The sequence below is a fragment of the Gorilla gorilla genome, chromosome 20 (assembly GCF_029281585.2).
Source record: "Gorilla gorilla gorilla isolate KB3781 chromosome 20, NHGRI_mGorGor1-v2.1_pri, whole genome shotgun sequence".
Taxonomy (NCBI): domain Eukaryota; kingdom Metazoa; phylum Chordata; class Mammalia; order Primates; family Hominidae; genus Gorilla; species Gorilla gorilla.
Window position 1 is genome coordinate 16,935,118 of NC_073244.2, and position 17,550 is coordinate 16,952,667.

At 53.6% G+C, this 17,550-nt stretch overlaps 1 protein-coding gene across 2 annotated transcripts in view; it reads left to right on the top strand.

Moving 5' to 3' along the window:
• CARM1 (coactivator associated arginine methyltransferase 1) overlaps window positions 1-17,550 on the top strand; it is a 51,890-nt gene that overhangs the window by 29,306 nt on the left and 5,034 nt on the right. For both annotated transcript variants that reach the window (XM_055371743.2, XM_055371744.2), the window contains exons 2-8: window positions 4,092-4,217; window positions 7,175-7,281; window positions 8,238-8,342; window positions 11,312-11,422; window positions 13,008-13,185; window positions 15,537-15,627; window positions 15,826-15,907. In XM_055371743.2, coding sequence (XP_055227718.1) covers window positions 4,092-4,217; window positions 7,175-7,281; window positions 8,238-8,342; window positions 11,312-11,422; window positions 13,008-13,185; window positions 15,537-15,627; window positions 15,826-15,907 — 800 coding nt within the window. The remainder of the gene's footprint in view (window positions 1-4,091; window positions 4,218-7,174; window positions 7,282-8,237; window positions 8,343-11,311; window positions 11,423-13,007; window positions 13,186-15,536; window positions 15,628-15,825; window positions 15,908-17,550) is intronic.

Here is a 17,550-nt window from a genome sequence, read left to right on the forward strand (position 1 = left end):
CGGGGTTTCACTGTGTTAGCCAGGATGGTCTCGATCTCCTGACCTTGTGATCCACCCGCCTCGGCCTCCCAAAGTGCTGGGATTACAGGTGTGAGCCACTGCACCCGGACTTTTTTTTTTTTTTTGAAACAGAGTCTCGCTCTGTTGCCCAAGCTAAAGTGCAGTGGTGCTATCTCAGCTCACTGCAACCTCCACCTCCCTGATTCAAGCAATTCTACCTGTCTCAGCTTCCTGAGTAGCTGGGACTACAGGCACCCGCCATCATGTCTGGCTAATTTTTGTGTTTTTAGTAGAGACGGCGTTTTGCCACATTGACCAGGCTGGTCTTGAACTCCTGACCTCAGGTGATCTGCCCGCCTCAGCCTCCCAAAGCGCTGGGATTACAGGCATGAGCCACTGCGCTTGGCCAGCTTTTTGTTTGTTTGTTTGTTTTTGTTTTTGTTTTTTTAAAGAGGTGGAGTCTTTCTATGTTGCCCAGGCTGGAGTGCAGTGGCTGTTCACAGGCACAGTCATAGCTAACTGCAGCCTTGAGCTCCCAGGCTCAAGCAATCCTTCCACCTCAGCCTCCCGAGTAGCTGGGATCTCAGGCATGCACCACCATGCCCGGCTAATTTTGTTAATTTTTTTGTAGCGATAGAGATGGGGTCTTACTATGTTGCCCAGGCTGACCTTGAACTCCTGGCCTCAAGTTATCCTCCCATCTTGGCCTCCCAAAGTGCTGGGATTACAGGCATGAGCCTGTGCCTGGCCCTGGCTATCTCTTTGTTGTTGAGTTAAAAAAGTTCTTGGCCCAGCCCAGTGGCTCATGCCTGTAATCCCAGCACTTTGAGATGCCGAGGCGGACAGATCACACGAGGCTAGGACTTCAAGACCAGCCTGGCCAACATGACAAAACCCCATCTCTACCAAAAATACAGAAATTACTGGGTGTGATGATGCATGTCTGTAATCCCAGCTACTTAGGAGGCTGAGGCATAAGAATCACTTGAACGCAGCTACTCAGGAGGCAGAGGTTGCGCAACAGTGAGCCAAGATAGTGCTGCTGCACTCCAGCCTGGGCAACAGATCAAGAATCTGTCTCAAGAAAATATATAGGCCGAGCACAGTGGCTCACCTCTGTAATCCCAGCACTTTGGGACGCCGAGGCAGACAGAGCACTTGAGCTCAGGAGCTCAAGACCAGCCTGACCAACATGGTGAAACCCCATCTCTACGAAAACTACAAAAATAAGCTGGACGTGGTGGCGCACACCTGTAGTCCCCCAGCTACTTGGGAGGCTGAGGCAGGAGAATCCCTAGAATCTGGGAGGCAGAGGTCACAGCAAGCCAAAATTGTGCCACTGCATTCCAGGCTGGGTGATGGAGTGAGACTCCATCTCAAAAAATAAATATAATAAAAATAGATACAAAATAATTGTTGTTTCTTTTTTTTTTTTTTGAGATGGAGTCTTACTCTGTTGCCCAGGCTGGAGTACAGTGGTGTGATCTTGGCTCACTGCAAGCTCCACCTCCCGGGTTCAAGCGATTCTCCTGCCTCAGCCTCCTGAGTAGCTGGGACTATAGGTGCTTGCCACCATGCCCAGCTAATTTTGTTTTGTTATGTTTTGTTTTGTTTTGTTGTATTTTTAGTAGACACAGGGTTTCACTGTGTTAGCCAGGATGGTCTTGATCTCCTGACCTTGTGATCCACCCATCTTGCCCTCCCAAAGTGCTGGGATTACAGGCGTGAGCCACTGTGCCCAGACTTTTTTTTTTTTTTTTTTTTTTGAGACATGCTCTTATTCTTGTCACCCAGGCTAGAGTGCAGCGTTGCCATCTCTGCTCACTGCAGTATCAACTTCCTGGGCTCAGGTGATTCTCCCATCTCAGCCTCCCAAGTAATTGGGACTACAGGTGCATGCCACTACACCTGACTAATATTTTTATATTTTTAGTAGAGATGGGATTTCACCATGTTGCCCAGGCTGGTCTCAAACTCCTGGGTTCTAGTAATCTGCCCGACTCCCAAAGTACTGGGATTACAGGTGTCAGCCACCGTGCCTGACCCTAAAATAGTTTTTTATATATTCTGGACGCTAAATACTTAACAATAGATGATTTGCAAATAGTTCTCCTAAGAGTTTTCTTGTTTTAGCTCTTATATTTAGGTCATTGCTCCATTTGAGTTCTGTTTTGTTTGTATATGGTGTGAGGTAGGGGTTTAACTTCATTCTTTTCTCTGTGGTTATCCAGTTTTCTCAACAGTGTTTGTTGAAGACACTATTCTTTCCCCATTGAATGTTCTTGGCATCCTTATCAAAAATCAATTGAGGATAAGTATAAGGGTTTATTTCTGGACTCTGATTCTGTTCCATTGATCTGTGTCTCGTTTCTTTTGCCAGTACCACTACACTGTTTTCACTACTGTACCTTCATAGTAAAATTTGAAATTGAGACATGGGAATCCTCCAACTTCATTCTTTTTCAAGACTGTTTTGGCTATTCAGGGTGATTGAGAACACTTTGCCATATTTGCACTCATGTTGTTGTTGTTGTGATGGGCTATTCAAAAGCAAGCTACTGACGTCATGGGAATTTGCCATAAATACTTCCGCATATGTTTTCTAAGAAAATATGCATTTCTCTACAAAACCACAATACCATTGTCACATCCAAATAACTTAAAATTATGGAATATGTAGTCCACACTCACATTTCCCTAGTTGTCTTTTTTTTTTTTTTAATAGGATCTCACTTCTGTTGCCTAGACTAGAGTGCAGTGGCACCATCATAGCTCACTACAGCCTCAACCTCCTGGGCTCAAGTGATCCTCCCACCTCAGCCTCCCAAGTAGCTAGGACCACAGGTGTGAGCCACTCTGTCCAGCTCCCCAGTTGTCCTTTATTTATTTTTTTGAGACAAGGTCTTGCTCTGTCACCCAGGCTGGAATGCAGTGGCACAGTCATGACTCACTGTAGCCTCGGCCTCCTGAGTCCCTAAGACAACAGGCGCATGCCACCATGCCTGCCTAATTTTTAATTTTTTTTTTAGAGATGGGGTCTTGCTATGCTGCCCAGGCTGATCTCCAGCTCCCGGGTTCAAGTGATCCTCCTGCCTTGGCCTCCCAAAGTGCTGGGATTAGAGGTGTGGGCCCAGCCTCCCCAGTTGTCCTGTATAACTTTTAAAAACATTTTTCATTCGGCTCCAGCCCAGGGTCCCACTTTGCATTGCATTGGGCACTCCCCTCTTTCTTGTCTCCTGCACTCTGGAATAGCTCCCACTGTTTTGGTCTTTCCTGACATTGGCCTGTTCAAGGAGACCACGCTGGTTGTCCTGTAGCCTGCCCCACAACTTGTCCTTTTCTATTGTCCCTTGAAGATGGGACTAGGGCAAACATTTTTGCCAAGAATACTACAGATGATGCACCTGTCCCACTGCAGTACGGCAGGCAGGGGCACAGTGCCTGATTGGGCCGGCCTGTTCCTGGCATCGCTAAGTTTCACCATTTGGCTGGAGTGGAGTGGCTGCAGGTTTGTGGAATGAATGACTGGTAACAGCTATCATGACGGGTACAGGGAGACAGTGTCCTAATTCACTAGACCACTGCCCCGCCATTAGCCCCATCTGATGGTGAGAACCCCAGTTCCAGAGAGGCTGAGGGACATGCCTGTGTCACAGTGAACAAATGGCGTGGATGGGGTGTGAACCCAGCGGTCTGACTCCACTGGCCACATGCAGTCACTGCACTGCGCCCATCCAAGAACAGAAGGGCTCAGCCGAGCAGGGCAGAGGCAGCTCCAGCTCTGAGTTCCTGTGGGCCAGCACCATGCCTTGTGGCCCTGTCTGCCCACCTCAGCCTTCACCGTGCCCGTCTCAGCCCTGATCATCCTGAGGACACAGGCTGTGTTCCTGCTGTCTGATCAGTCGCTCCCTTGTCTTCAATGTGGGCTGGGCAGTCAGGGCACCCGGCAATGCTGCCAGGGTGGTTTTGTGGCACTCTGGAAGAATCTGGGGGCACCAAGGGGAGGCAGCAGGAGGACGACAGGGACCCAGGCTCAAAAGAAGGCAGCCGACAGGGCTGCACCGCTCACGCCAGCCTGTCTTCTCTCATAGATGAAGATGTGTGTGTCTTTAAGTGCTCAGTGTCCCGAGAGACAGAGTGCAGCCGTGTGGGCAAGCAGTCCTTCATCATCACCCTGGGCTGCAACAGTGTCCTCATCCAGTTCGCCACACCCAACGGTACGTGGCCCTCCTTCCATTCCGGTGACACCAGCCCAGAGCGCCCAGAGCCCTGGTGGGCAGGGGCGTAGAGCCTGGCTAAGGGGTGGCCCGTGCATCCTTAAGAAGGCTCTGCTGCCCTCAAAACCGCATTCCCACATGCAGGTATGCCCAGAATACACTCTGGCCTGGGCAGACCCTGGATCCCAGACCCTCCCTCACCGGCTCCTCCGGGTCTTTTGGGGCTTGGCTTCTATGTCCCCACCTCCAAGAGGCCCATCCTGACCACCTGGGACCAGTCTCTCTGGCAGTGGCCAGCCCTGGGCCAGCTGTGACTGGAGTTTAGGGGATGGAGTGAGGCGAGGTCCTAGAGGCAGGAAGAGTTTGCTCAGGGCGCAGAGAAGCCACCAGAAGGGCCTAACCAACCCACCTTGGGGGCACAGGTGGACACAAGATTCCTGACTAGGGGTGGGAGAACCCCAGGTGGATGCAGCCAGGGTAGCAGAGAGGTGTCCAGGAATGCCCAGGGCTGGAGATGGTCTGAAGGTCCCACCGCAGGCTTGGTTACCAGAGACCTGAAGTGAGTCCAGTGGTTGACACAGGTGCTGGTGCGAGGACAGCTGGAGGTGGAGAGGCTGCCTGCCCATGAGCCACTGCCGGCCTCCCCCTTGTCTCAAGGTGGTTGTGCAGTGACCCAGATGTACCTTGGGCAGCCTGAGCGCTTGGGGCCATCTTCCCTTGGGGGAAGCTGCCACGCCTGGCTAATTTTTTGTAGAGATGGGTTTTCACTGTGTTGCCCAGGCTGGTCTTGAACTCCTGGCCTCAAGTGAGCCGCCCGCCTCAGCCTCCCAAAGTGCTGGGATTACAGATGTGAGCCACCGCGTCCAGCCCCCTTTTTTTTTTTTTTTTTTTTTTTTTGAGAAAGAGTGTCACTCTGTTGCCCAGGCTGGAGTTCAGTGGTGCTATCTTGGCTCACTGCAACCTCCACCTCCCGGGTTCAGGCGATTCTTATGCCTCAGCCTCCCGCGTAGCTGGGACTACATGTGTGTGCCACCATGCCTGGCTAATTTTTGTGTTTTTAATATAGTAGACATGGAGTTTTTCATATTGCCCAGGCTGGTCTCAAACTCCTGGCCTCAAGTGATCCACCCGCCTCAGCCTCCCAAAGTGCTGGGATTACAGGCATGAGCCGCTGCACCCGGCCGTTACTCTTAAGACTATTTGTATTTTAATATTTTTTATTTCAGTTCTGTCAGTTTTTAAAAGTTGTGCTAAAATCTACATAACAAAATTTGATCATTTTAACCCTTTTGAAGTGTGTAGGTTGGTAGCAAGCAGCACATTAACATTGTTGTGCAACTGTCACTACCGCCCATCTCCAGAACTTGCTCATCCCGAACTGTGTCTTTTCATTGTTTTTGAGACGGAGTCTCGCTCTGTCACCCAGGCTAGAGTGCTGGAGTGCAGTGGCGCGATCTCGGCTCACCGCAACCTCCGTCTCCCAGGTTCAAGCGATTCTCCTGCCTCAGCGCCCTGAGTAGCCGGGATTACAGGCACGTGCCACTGTACCCAGATTTTTTTTTTGTATTTTTAGTAGAGACGGGGGTTTCACCATGTTGGCCAGGCTGGTCTTGAACTCCTGACCTCAGGTAATCCGCCTGCCTCCGCCTCCCAAAGTGCTAGGATTACATGTGTGAGCAACCATGCCTGACCGTGTCTTTTAATTTTTAAAGAGATTGTCTTTTAAATATTGTTTTGGTTTTTACTTGATATAATTTAGTGGCTATTATTCTATGTTAATAAATATAGCATTATTTTATTTTATTTTATTTTATTTTAATTTTAATTTTAATTTTATTTTGAGACAGAGTCTCATTCTGTTGCCCAGGCTGGAGTGCAGTCACACAATCTTGGCTCACTGCAACCTCCACCTCCCGGGTTCAAATGATTCTCCCACCTCAGCCTCCTGAGTAGCTGGGATTACAGGTGCCCGCCACCACCCCTGGCTAATTTCTGTATTTTTAATAGAGACAGGGTTTCACCATGTTGGCCAGGCTGGTCTCGAACTCCTGACCTCAAGTGATCCACTCGCCTCAGCCTCCCAAAGTGCTAGGATTACAGGCATAAGCCAACATGCCTGGCTTATTATTTCTTGTAGAGACAGGGTCTTGCTATGTTGCCCAGGCTGGCCTCTTAAACTCCTGGGCTCAAGCAGTCCACCCGCCTCAGCCTCCCAATGTGCTGGGATTACAGTTGAGAACCACTGTGCCCAGCCAAATAGATAGAGCCTGCTTTAAAGGGCCACATACCATTGCATCTCTGAGAAGGGTGGTGATTGGTGATTCTCTGCCATGCTTTTCTTAATTTTTTATTTCTTGTTTTTGTTTTTGTTTTTTAACGAGGCAGGGTCTTGTTATGTTGCCCAGGCTGGTCTGGAACTCCTGACAACTGATCTGCCCACCTCAGCCTCCCACCTCAGCCTCCCAGAGTGCTGGGATTACAGGCATGAGCCACTGCACCTGGCCTCTACTGTGCTTTTCTGTGCCCCTGGCGTTTGTCCAGTCCCCTCTTACTGGACATTGCAGTGTCTGCTGCCCCCACACAGATGCTGCCCTGAGCTTCTGGGTGGACTTGGGCTTATTTGCCAGAGCTTTGACTCCTGGGCCAGTGGGCGTGTGCTTGAGAGAGCTTCACCAAGCTGCCCTTTGGTGAGGAATCCCCAGGCCCACTCCCACCAGACAGCAGCCCCACATGCAGGCTACCTGCCCTCTTCTCATGTCAGTCACCAGGGTGCAGGCATGGCTGCCCTTCATCTTTTCTTTGAACTTTGAAAATTGTTTTTCGGGGAAGAGAAATCACTAGCCCTATATGTTCAAGGGAGAAACGTCAGGACATACGGCCATCCAGAACCTTCCCTCCCAGATGGCCACATGCTGGGTTGCTGACCGCCCCCCGGTGACTTGGCTTCCCTGTTCCAGATTTCTGTTCCTTCTACAACATCCTGAAAACCTGCCGGGGCCACACCCTGGAGCGGTCCGTGTTCAGCGAGCGGACGGAGGAGTCTTCTGCCGTGCAGTACTTCCAGGTGGGTTGCACTCCCCCTCAGCCAGGCCGCCTCCCCCTGGCAGCCCCCCTGCCACATACCCGCAGGAGGCCACACAGCATAGGGAAGGCCCACCCAAGTTCCCGTCCTGGCTCTGTCCCTTACTGGCCATGTAGCCTTGGGCAGGTTTCCTCCGCTGGCTGGGCCTCAGTTTCCTCATCTGTGAAGCGGAGATGCAGGTGCCTGCCTGAGAGGGTTGCTGGAAGGATCTGAGCACAGGTGGAGCTCAGGGCCACAGGCGTTGTGAATAACGGTAGAGCAGTTGCAATGCCCTGAGCGCTCCCTGCATGCCAGGCCCTGGTCTAAGCGCTGTCACATGCACAGAAGCACTTGGACCCTCCCAACAACGCTAGGAGGTAAGTGCTATTATTGTCCCCATTTTACAGATGAGAAAACTGAGGCTCAGAGAGGTTAAGTGACTTGCTCCAAGTCACACAGCTATTATGCAACAGAGCCAAGATGGGAAGCCAGGTCTGCCTGATGCCAAAGCCTGTGCCCCTGCCCAGGTGCCATGCTGCCTCCCGATCGCCCGTTGTCTTACAGAGAGACACCACACCTCACCTGCCTGGCGCTCTGAGTTCTAGGGCTCTGTTCGATCCGCTTCTCTTCTTTGGGGCCCTCAAGATGGGGCAGATGGCCCCCGATGCCAGAACCCTGCCTGTGGCAAATCTTGAGTTCTCCTGGGTGGCTTCCAGGTCCAGGCGGCATCCAGCTGTTGCCATCGGCTGCAGTGATAGTGGCGGTGTCCTCCTGGGGGCTGCCCTCTGGCTTCCTGCTCCCTCTCCTGGAGCTGCTAGTGGGGCTCAGGCAGAGGGTGCACGACCTCCCGAGGGAGGTTTGTGCCCTAGATGGCCCCTTGCTCTATCACAGGGCTGGCCAGGGCCTTGGCTGCCTCGTGCCACCATGTGCCCCGTGCCATTGGTGTGTCTCTGTTCCAGTTTTATGGCTACCTGTCCCAGCAGCAGAACATGATGCAGGACTACGTGCGGACAGGCACCTACCAGCGCGCCATCCTGCAAAACCACACCGACTTCAAGGACAAGGTGAGTGGCCCGCGCATGTGCCCACCTCTCTGCTTCTGTCTCGGTTTTTGTTTTTCTTTGCTCATTGATTTTATCTTTAATTTTCTCAGATTAGAAATGCATTTATCTCAGCTACTGCGGAGGCTGAGGCAGGAGGATCGCTTCAGTCCATGAGTTTGAGGCTGCAGTAAGCTATGATTCTGCCACTGCACTCCAGCCTGGTTGACAGAGCGAGACTCTTGTCTCTTAAAAAAAAACAAACAAACAAGGCCAGGCGCGGTGGCTCACACCTGTAATCCCAGCACTTTGGGAGGCCGAGGCGGGCGGGTCCCAAGGTCAGGAGATCGAGACCATCCTGGCTAACACGATGAAACCCCGTCTCTACTAAAAAATACAAAAAAATTAGTTGGGCGTGGTGGTGGGCGCCTGTAGTCCCAGCTACTCAGGAGGCTGAGGCAGGTGAATGGCATGAACCCGGGAGGCAGAGCTTGCAGAGAGCTGAGATCGTGCCACTGCACTCCAGCCTGGGCAACAGAGCGAGACTCCATCTCAAAAAACAAACAAACAAACAAAACAAAAAGGAAGAAAAACAAATGCATTTGATATATAAACTCAACACAGCATGTACATTATAGGCTTGAGAGGCCTCTATCTGTTCCCTCCAAGACAGCCGCTACCCCTCAGTATGAGGTCTCTTCTTCAAGATTTTTCCCCATGCAGACATCAGCGTATATTTTACAATTATTTTATTGAGCTGGGCAGAGTAGCTCACACCTGTCTGTAATCCCAGCACTTTGGGAGGCCAAGGCAGGGGGATCATTTGAGCCTAGGAAGTTGAAACTGCGGTGAGCTGTGATTGGGGTACTGCTCTCCAGGCTGAGCCAAAGTGCGAGACCCTGCCTCAAAAACAATAAATAAGCTTTTTGATATCACCAAATAATGTGCACTCATGATTAAAGAGAGAGAACAGAGCAGAGCGTCTGTATTCAAAAGTAGAAATCAGCCAGGTACAGTGGCTCACACCTGTAATCCCAGCACTTTGGGAGGCTGAGGCAGGTGGATCACTTGAGGTTAGCAGTTCGAGACCACCCTGGCCAACATGGCAAAAGCCCATTTCTACTAAAATAAAATACAAAAATTAGCCGGGCATGGTGGCAGGCACCTGTAGTCCCAGCTACTCAGGAGGCCGAGGCAGAAGAATCACTTGAACCTGGGAGGCGGAGGTTGCAGTGAGCCGAGATTGTGCCACTGCACTCCAGCCTGGGTAAGAGAGCAAGACTCCGTCTTAAAAAAAAAAAGTAGAAATATATAATGTATTCCCTTCTCATCCCATTTGCCAGAGTTTTTGGTGTCTACCTTTTTTATTTTTTTATTTTTTTGTTTTTTTTTATGAGATGGAGTCTTGCTTTGTCACCAGGCTGGAGTGCAGTGGCACAATCTCGGCTCACTGCAACCTCCGCCTTCCGGGTTCAAGCGATTCTCCTGCCTCAGCCTCCTGAGTACCTGGGACTACAGGTGCACACCACCAAGCCCAGCGGATTTTTGTGTTTTTGGTAGAGACAGGGTTTCACCATGTTGGCCAGGATGGTCTAGATCTCTTGACCTCATGATCCACCCACCTCAGCCTCCCAAAGTGCTTGGATTACAGGCATGAGCCACTGCACCCGGCTTACTCAGAATTTTTGTTTTCTCTTTCTGTTTTTGGGGGGTTTTTTGAGACACATTCTCACTCTGTCACCCAGGCTGGAATGCAGTGGCACAATCTCAGCTCACTGCAGCCTCCGCCTCCTGGGTTCAAGCAATTTTTGTGCCTCAGCCACCCAAGTAGCTGGCATTACAGTCATGTGCCACCATGCCCGGCTAATTTTTGTATTTTTAGTAGAGATGGGGTTCTGCCATGTTGCCCAGGCTGGTCTCAAACTTCTGGCCTCAAGCAATTCGTCCGCCTCAGCCTCCTAAAGTGCTGAGATTACAGGTGTGAGCCGCCGCACCCGGCCTGTTTTCTCTTTTGAATCAAATGGGAGCCTGTTTTTTTCCTCCAAGTATTTTGGGGATCTCTCCACGTGGATCTGCATGGATCTGCCTCATCCAGCGCCTGGGTCATGCCCCCCTAGCATCGCTTACCGTCCCAGAGGATGGTAGGCCCTGGGCCCTGGGGAGGAGTTGTCTTGACACAAGAGTGTCTGCCTTGGCAGGGCCATCCCGAGCCTCCTCCTGGCCGCTGAGGTCTGGGAAGGACGTCCTCCGTTGGTGAAGTCCCTTCCTGCTCCCCAAGGATGGAGATCCATTTCCTGGTTCATCTGGAGCTCTGATCAGTACCCTGAGGCCTTCCCACCTGACCCCAGCTTCCCCTGCAGGCACTCACCGTGCCCAGAGCATTTGTCCTTCAAAAGCTCATGCCTGTCACCACCAGGAATGTCTGTCCTTGGTCTGCTCGTGTGGAAGCAATCCCACAAATCCAGAACAGGTGGTGTATTCTCCCAGACCCTGGCCTGGACTCTGCCATGAGTGACCACCACGGGCCAGTAGCCCTGCGGGGAGCCCAGCCAGCCCCAGGGCTTGGGCGGCTCACCTGCCCCAGCCAAGACGGGCTGCTTCTCCAGGCATGAGTCAGCATGGAGCTGGGAGACACTGCCATCAACAACTCAGGCCCCTTTCCTCCATGCTAGAACTGCGGAGGCCCCGGAAAAATGCTTTTCAACTGCCAGTGAGCTTCCAGGGGAGGCCCGTGTCACTCGCCCCAGACGATCCAGAGGCCTGCAGGCCACAGGGTTGGGGCCGAGCAGGAGCTTCCCCAGGGCTTCTCCTCCCGGAGGACTGGCCCATGGCTCATCTTGAGTTCTCGCTTCATTTTGACCAAGAGCCCATAAAGGGCAAACATTGAGAGTGAAGACAGACGCCTCATGATGTGCACATCCCTTATGATCACTGTCACCTCCCCATCACCGTCGCCTCCTATGTCTCGCTCTCACCTCCCACTCCTCCCTCAGATCGTTCTTGATGTTGGCTGTGGCTCTGGGATCCTGTCGTTTTTTGCCGCCCAAGCTGGAGCACGGAAAATCTACGCTGTGGAGGCCAGCACCATGGCCCAGCACGCTGAGGTCAGTGGCCCGCTGGTGCCCACCCAGCCTCGTCCTCGCCCATGAGTGCCATGCCGGCCCCAGCCTAGAGAAGCTTGGGAACCCCCAGGGACCTGGGGACATTACTTCTGTGCTTTGGTCTCTTTGTTGTCCCCAGGACAGTCATTTCGGGGAGGGGCTTCAGGGCCTGAGATCATTTTCTCTCATGGCCGGTAGTCAGGGCCACATGTCATTTCCCTGTTTTCTTTTTTTTTTTTGCACTGAAACCTTCATTCACAAAGTTCAAAACATAAAAGCTAAAAAAGAGCAGACAGCGTGCTCTCCTTCCCCACCCCGGCTCCCACCCCCAGCCCCATCATGAGGGAGGAGCTACGGCCACAAAGTCTGAGCAGAGCTATTCCGTGAGCGTCCTCTCGCACCAGTGGAGGCTGCACCCTCCATTCCCTGCTCTGCCTCTCCCATGGATCTGGGGTCGCCGGGGTCATGGAGGGGCCATCTTTGCTCTGTCTTGCCGCCGCAGAGCACCCCTGTGCCCAGCCGTGCCGCTGTTGCTTTAGCTGCATTGTGTCCGCAGCGACACTCAGACTCCTTCCACGTCTTCACGTGGCCGACGCTGCTGTCCTGAGCCCCTCTCCCACATGCGGTTGTGTCTGTAGGACACACCCTAGCCCTGGAATCGCTGGGTTGGGGGTGCATCCAGCTTTAGCTTTGGTGGCTGTTGTGATGTCTGCTCATCCCCCTCTTTGCAGCCACCAGCAGTTGTCGACGCAGGGTGGGGGACCTAGGAGGCCGCAGCAGGGGACGGCCCTGAGGCAGGGCCAGGGTCACAGTGAACTCTCTTTTTTTTTGGGGGGGGGGGTCTCACTTTGTTGCTCAGGCTTGAATGCAGTGGTGTGATCCTGGCTCATTGCAACCTCCACCTCCTGGGTTCAAGTGATTCTCCTGTCTCAGGCTCCTGAATAGCTGGGATCCACCACCGCAACTGGCTAATTTTTGTATTTTTAGGCCGGGCATGGTGGCTCACACCTGTAATCCCAGCACTTTGGGAGGCTTAGGTGGGCGGATCACCTGAGGTCAAGAGTTCGAGACCAGCCTGACCAACGTGGCAAAACCCCATTAGCCAGGCGTGGTGGTGGGTGCCTGTAGTCCCAGCTACTCGGGAGGCTGAGGTGGGAGAATCACTAGAACCCGGGAGGCAGAGGTTGCAGTGAGCCGAGATGGTGCCACTACCACCTCCAGCCTGGGCAACAGAGTGAGAATCTGTCTCAAAAAAAAAAAAAAAAAAAATTTTTTTTTTTGGTATTTTTAGTAGAGACAGGGTTTCTCCACGTTGGTCAGGCTAGTCTCCCAACTTATGAGCTCAAGCAGTCTGCCTGCCTCGGCCTCCCAAAGTGCTGGGATTACAGGCATGAGGCACCGCGCCCGGCCCACAGTGAGCTATTAACAGGCTATGGCCAATCGCAGCCATGGTTGGGGCGCCAGTGAAGCAGGCAGAGGGGCACTCGATGGCCATGTGTGGATGGAGGCTGTCCCTTGAGAGGAGGTCTAGGGAGGGCCCCACGGCAGGAAGACGCAGGGAAGCCCACATGGCCCTGCCCGCCTGCAGGTCTTGGTGAAGAGTAACAACCTGACGGACCGCATCGTGGTCATCCCGGGCAAGGTGGAGGAGGTGTCACTCCCCGAGCAGGTGGACATCATCATCTCAGAGCCCATGGGCTACATGCTCTTCAACGAGCGCATGCTGGAGAGCTACCTCCACGCCAAGAAGTACCTGAAGCCCAGCGGTGAGCACCAGGGGGGTACACAGGCCGGGCCCCTCGGTGGAGCCCCTGGCTGCCGCTGAGCCAGGCCATCAGTGCTTCAGCTCCCTGCTTGCTGTCGGTGGCCCAGGGTGTAGGGAAGCCTGGGCTTTTCCCCCGCTCCCACCCCAACCCCACTCCAGCCAGCTGTGGCTTTTGGAGCCCTGGGCCCCAAACACGGCCAGACACCCAGCTGCCCACTCGCCCAGACAGGGTACAGAGGATCTCCTGGCACCTCTGCTGTCCCATGTCCTGCTCCTGCGGGGACAGCCTCTGGCTGGGAGTGGGGATTGGAACAGGTTCTGTGGTCAGCAGTTCCCCAACAAGCCCTGCTCTCCTCACAGTCCAGGAGGTGGGGTGGGCGAGCATGTGTGCAAATGCAGGGGTGTGGGTGTGAGTGTACGTGTGTGAGGAGGTGAGGTAGTTGTCTGGCAAGCCCATCTGTCACTTCCCATCCGTGCCTCTGGGTATGGCCTCTGGTCACTGGGTGACTGTTTCTTTTTTTGAGACAGAGTTTCACTCTTGTTGCCAAGGCTGGAGTGCAGTGGTGCGATCTCGGCTCACTGCAACCTGCACCTCCCCAGTTCAAGCAATTTTTGTGCTTCAGCTTCCGGAGTAGCTGGGATTACAGGTGTGCACCACCACGCCCAGCTAAGTTTTGTATTTTTAGTAGAGACGGGGTTTCACCGTGTTGGTCAGGCTGATCACGAACTCCTGACCTCAGGTGATCTACCCGCCTCAGCCTCCCAAAGTGTTGGGATTATAGGCATGAGCCACTGTGCCTGGCCTGGGTGACTGTTTCTATTTGCCCATCTGTCTTGGGGTCTGTGCAGCCCTGACGCCTGAGGCATGTGCCTGTGGCTCTTCTCATGCTAGGTACATGAGTGTCTGAGCATTTCTGTACAGGCAAGCAGCTGTGTGTGCGTGTGGCGGGGGACAGGTCCCCAGCCAGGGTAGCAGCCATGGGATGGAGCGTGGGCAGCAGCAGGCTGGTGGGGCTTGTGCAGGCAGGGGCAGGGGGGAAGCTTCCACTCTCGTCTCTGGCTCGCCCTGGATCCAGGCCCTAGGGTCCTGGCTGGCTGTGCTCCTGGAGGTGGGAGGTGGCGTCCCACAGCTGTGTCTCATGTCTTGGGTGTGAGTATGGGAGGCAAGGCTGCTCCAGGGGCTGTGGGCCCCACTCTCCTCCCCTTCTGCCCTGATGGTGGGGATGGGGGTGGGGACAGCCCCAGCAGAGAGGGCCCCTCCTGATGGGACATGAAGCCAGATGGCAGTCAGGCTCTGTGGGCAGCTGCATGTGCCCCCCACGGCCCAGCAGCCAGCTTGCAGGGACGGGGGAGGCCAGGCCTGTGCAAGGAGGACTCCTGTCCAGCTCAGGACGCTCTTCCAGGGGTTAAAGGCAGCCCTCCCCTCTCCCAGTCACATGTCTCCTGGTCAGCAGGAGCCAGAGGTTCCTTCCAGGCTGGGTCACTTCCCATGGTGCTCCCAGGTCCCCCAGGGCAGAAGCCGCAGCATGTGCATCTCCCTCCCTGTTCCAGCAGCTGCAGCCCTGCAGCTCTCGCCTCGGGTACAGCCTGGTGGCGTAAGGAGGCAGAGTCCCACTGATACCTCAGGATCTCCTCCCCCAGCTTGCAAGGCTGGGGGGCCCACATCTGGAGGCCAGGTGCTCCTTGGGGCAGGCGGTGCTGTGGGGCCCTGATCCTCCCTGCCACTGGCCCTGACTCATGCGTCTACCCTTGAGTCACAGAGGGAGGCCCTGCCCTTCCCTCAGTCTGTGTGCCCAGACCAGGCAGGCCAAGTGGCCCATCCTGCCGGCTGGGTGCCTGTGCCAGAACCTAGGCAGTCCCTGTGGTGTGGATTCGGCTTCCCCCACCTGGCTCTTGGCCTCAACTGAGGTCCCCAGCGGCATTGGGGTAGCCCGGGGCCCACCACCCTCCCTCTGTCCAGAGCAACTTTGCTTTGCTTTCCTGGCTGCACACATGCACAGACGGCAGGGCCTGAGAGGCAGCGCCTGGCCACATCCTGGGCACTGCCTGCTTCCCCGTGAGTCTTTGGCAGGTCCCTCACACCTGCCAGGTCTAGTAATAGGACATAAAGATGAGCCACCAGCCTCCCAGTCTCAGGTGGAATTCGTGAGCTGGTGCAGGTCAGGTACCCGTGGTGGTGATGAAACACTGATCAGAATAGGCGCTCGGTGCCACTGTCACAGGAGTGCAGGAACGAATGGATGACAGGCTGGGAGCACCCAGGGTTGGGGGTCTTGGGGTCCTTTGGAAGCTCTGCCAGGCAGTGTGGGATGTGTCACCTGACGCCAGCACCCCTCCCTGCCCCACTCCCAGGAAACATGTTTCCTACCATTGGTGACGTCCACCTTGCACCCTTCACGGATGAACAGCTCTACATGGAGCAGTTCACCAAGGCCAACTTCTGGTGAGTGTGCCCTGGGTGTCCCGCCTGGGCCCCATAGCCTGCCTTCTCAGGGACAGCCCCAGCTCCCCAGGGAGCCTGCACTCCTCTTTTTCTGAAAGACTTGGACTAGATGAGGGCTGACTGGGAGAGAAGGCAGGGCTACCCCACCTGCCTCTTCTGCAGCCCTGACCTTGCTGTGGGGGTGGGGCCTGTCCACAGGTACCAGCCATCCTTCCATGGAGTGGACCTGTCGGCCCTCCGAGGTGCCGCGGTGGATGAGTATTTCCGGCAGCCTGTGGTGGTGAGTAGGGCCTCCAGGGTACTGCTGCAGTGATCACTTGCCATTGCTGTGCAGCTGTGCAGCCCTCAGGAAGCTACAGCCCCTCTCTGAGCCCTCTTCTCTGCCCTGCACAGAGCTCTCACAGAGATTTGGGCCAAAAGTGTCAATGCATGTAGACACTTAGCACACAGCAAACATGCAATACATGTGGACCATTATTAGATGAGGCTAAGGCAGAGGGGGCATTTAGGCTCAGGAGTTCAAGATCAGCCTGGGCAACACAGAGACGCCATCACTATTTTTAAAATTAAAATAAATAAATAATAAAAATAAAAAAGAACCATTACTAGATGAATTTATCCTTGGTGAGCTGATGTGATTTATTGATTGATTTTACTTGAGATTTTTGATACATAGATCCATGATTTAAAAATCAAAAGGAAAAAAAAGCTAGGTGCAGTGGGTCACACCTGTAATCCCAGCACTTTGGGAGGCCAAGGCGGACAGATCACGAGGTTAGGAGATCGAGACCAACACAGTGAAACCCCATCTCTACTAAAAATACAAAAAATTAGCCAGACGTGGTGGTGGGCGCCTGTAGTCCCAGCTACTCAGGAGGCTGAGGCAGGAGAATGGCGTGAACCCGGGAGGCAGAGCTTGCAGTGAGCCGAGATCGCACCACTGCACTCCAGCCTGGGCGACAGAATGAGACTCCGTCTCAAAAAAAAAGAAAAAAAAGTTCCATTTTATTCTGTTTTCCCCCTGCTCTTGATGTTTTTCATTCGTTTTGGGAGACTCTTGGACTATCTTGGATAATATCTCTTTAAACACTACGTCTGCCCCATTCTTTCTCCTTCTGGGATTCCAATTACGTGTACAGTGAACCTTTTCACCATATCTCAGATGATTGTTATACTCTTTTCTGTCTTTTCCATCCATTTTTTCCTCTCATTTTCTTTTTCTTTCTTTTTTGAGACGGAGTCTTGCTCTGTTGCCCAGGCTGGAGTGCTGTGGCATGATCTCAGCTCACTGCAACCTCCACTTTCCGGGCTCAAGCGATTCTCAGACTCCTGAGTAGCTGGGAGTACAGGCGCTTGCCACCACTCCTAGCTAGTTTTTTGTAATTTTAGTAGAGACGGGGTTTCGCCATGTTGGCCAGGCTGGTCTGAAACTCCTGACCTTAGGTGATCCGCCTGCCTCGGCCTCCCAAAGTGCTGGGATTACAGGCGTGAGCCACCGCATCCAGACCTGCCCCCCGCCCCCCGCTTTTTTTTTTGAGATGGAGTCTAGCTCTTTCACCCAGGCTGGTGTGTGCAGTGGCACGATCTTGGCTCACTGCAACCTCCACCTCCTGGGTTCAAGCAATTCTCCTGCTTCAGCCTCCTGAGTAGCTGGGACTACATGTGCGCACCACCACACCCACCTAATTTTTGTATTTTTAGTAGAGATGGGGTTTCACCATGTTGGCCAGGCTGGTCTTGAACTCCTAACCTCAAGGGATCCACCCACCTCAGCCTCCCAAAGTGCTGGGATTACAGGCGTGAGCCACCATGCCCAGCGTGTTCAGTCTTTTGTGATATCACTGGGGAGTGAATGAGTGAAAAAGCAGGAAATATTTTGGTGGTATTATGCAAATTTTGTATTATGATGAGGGTGCCTTGGAA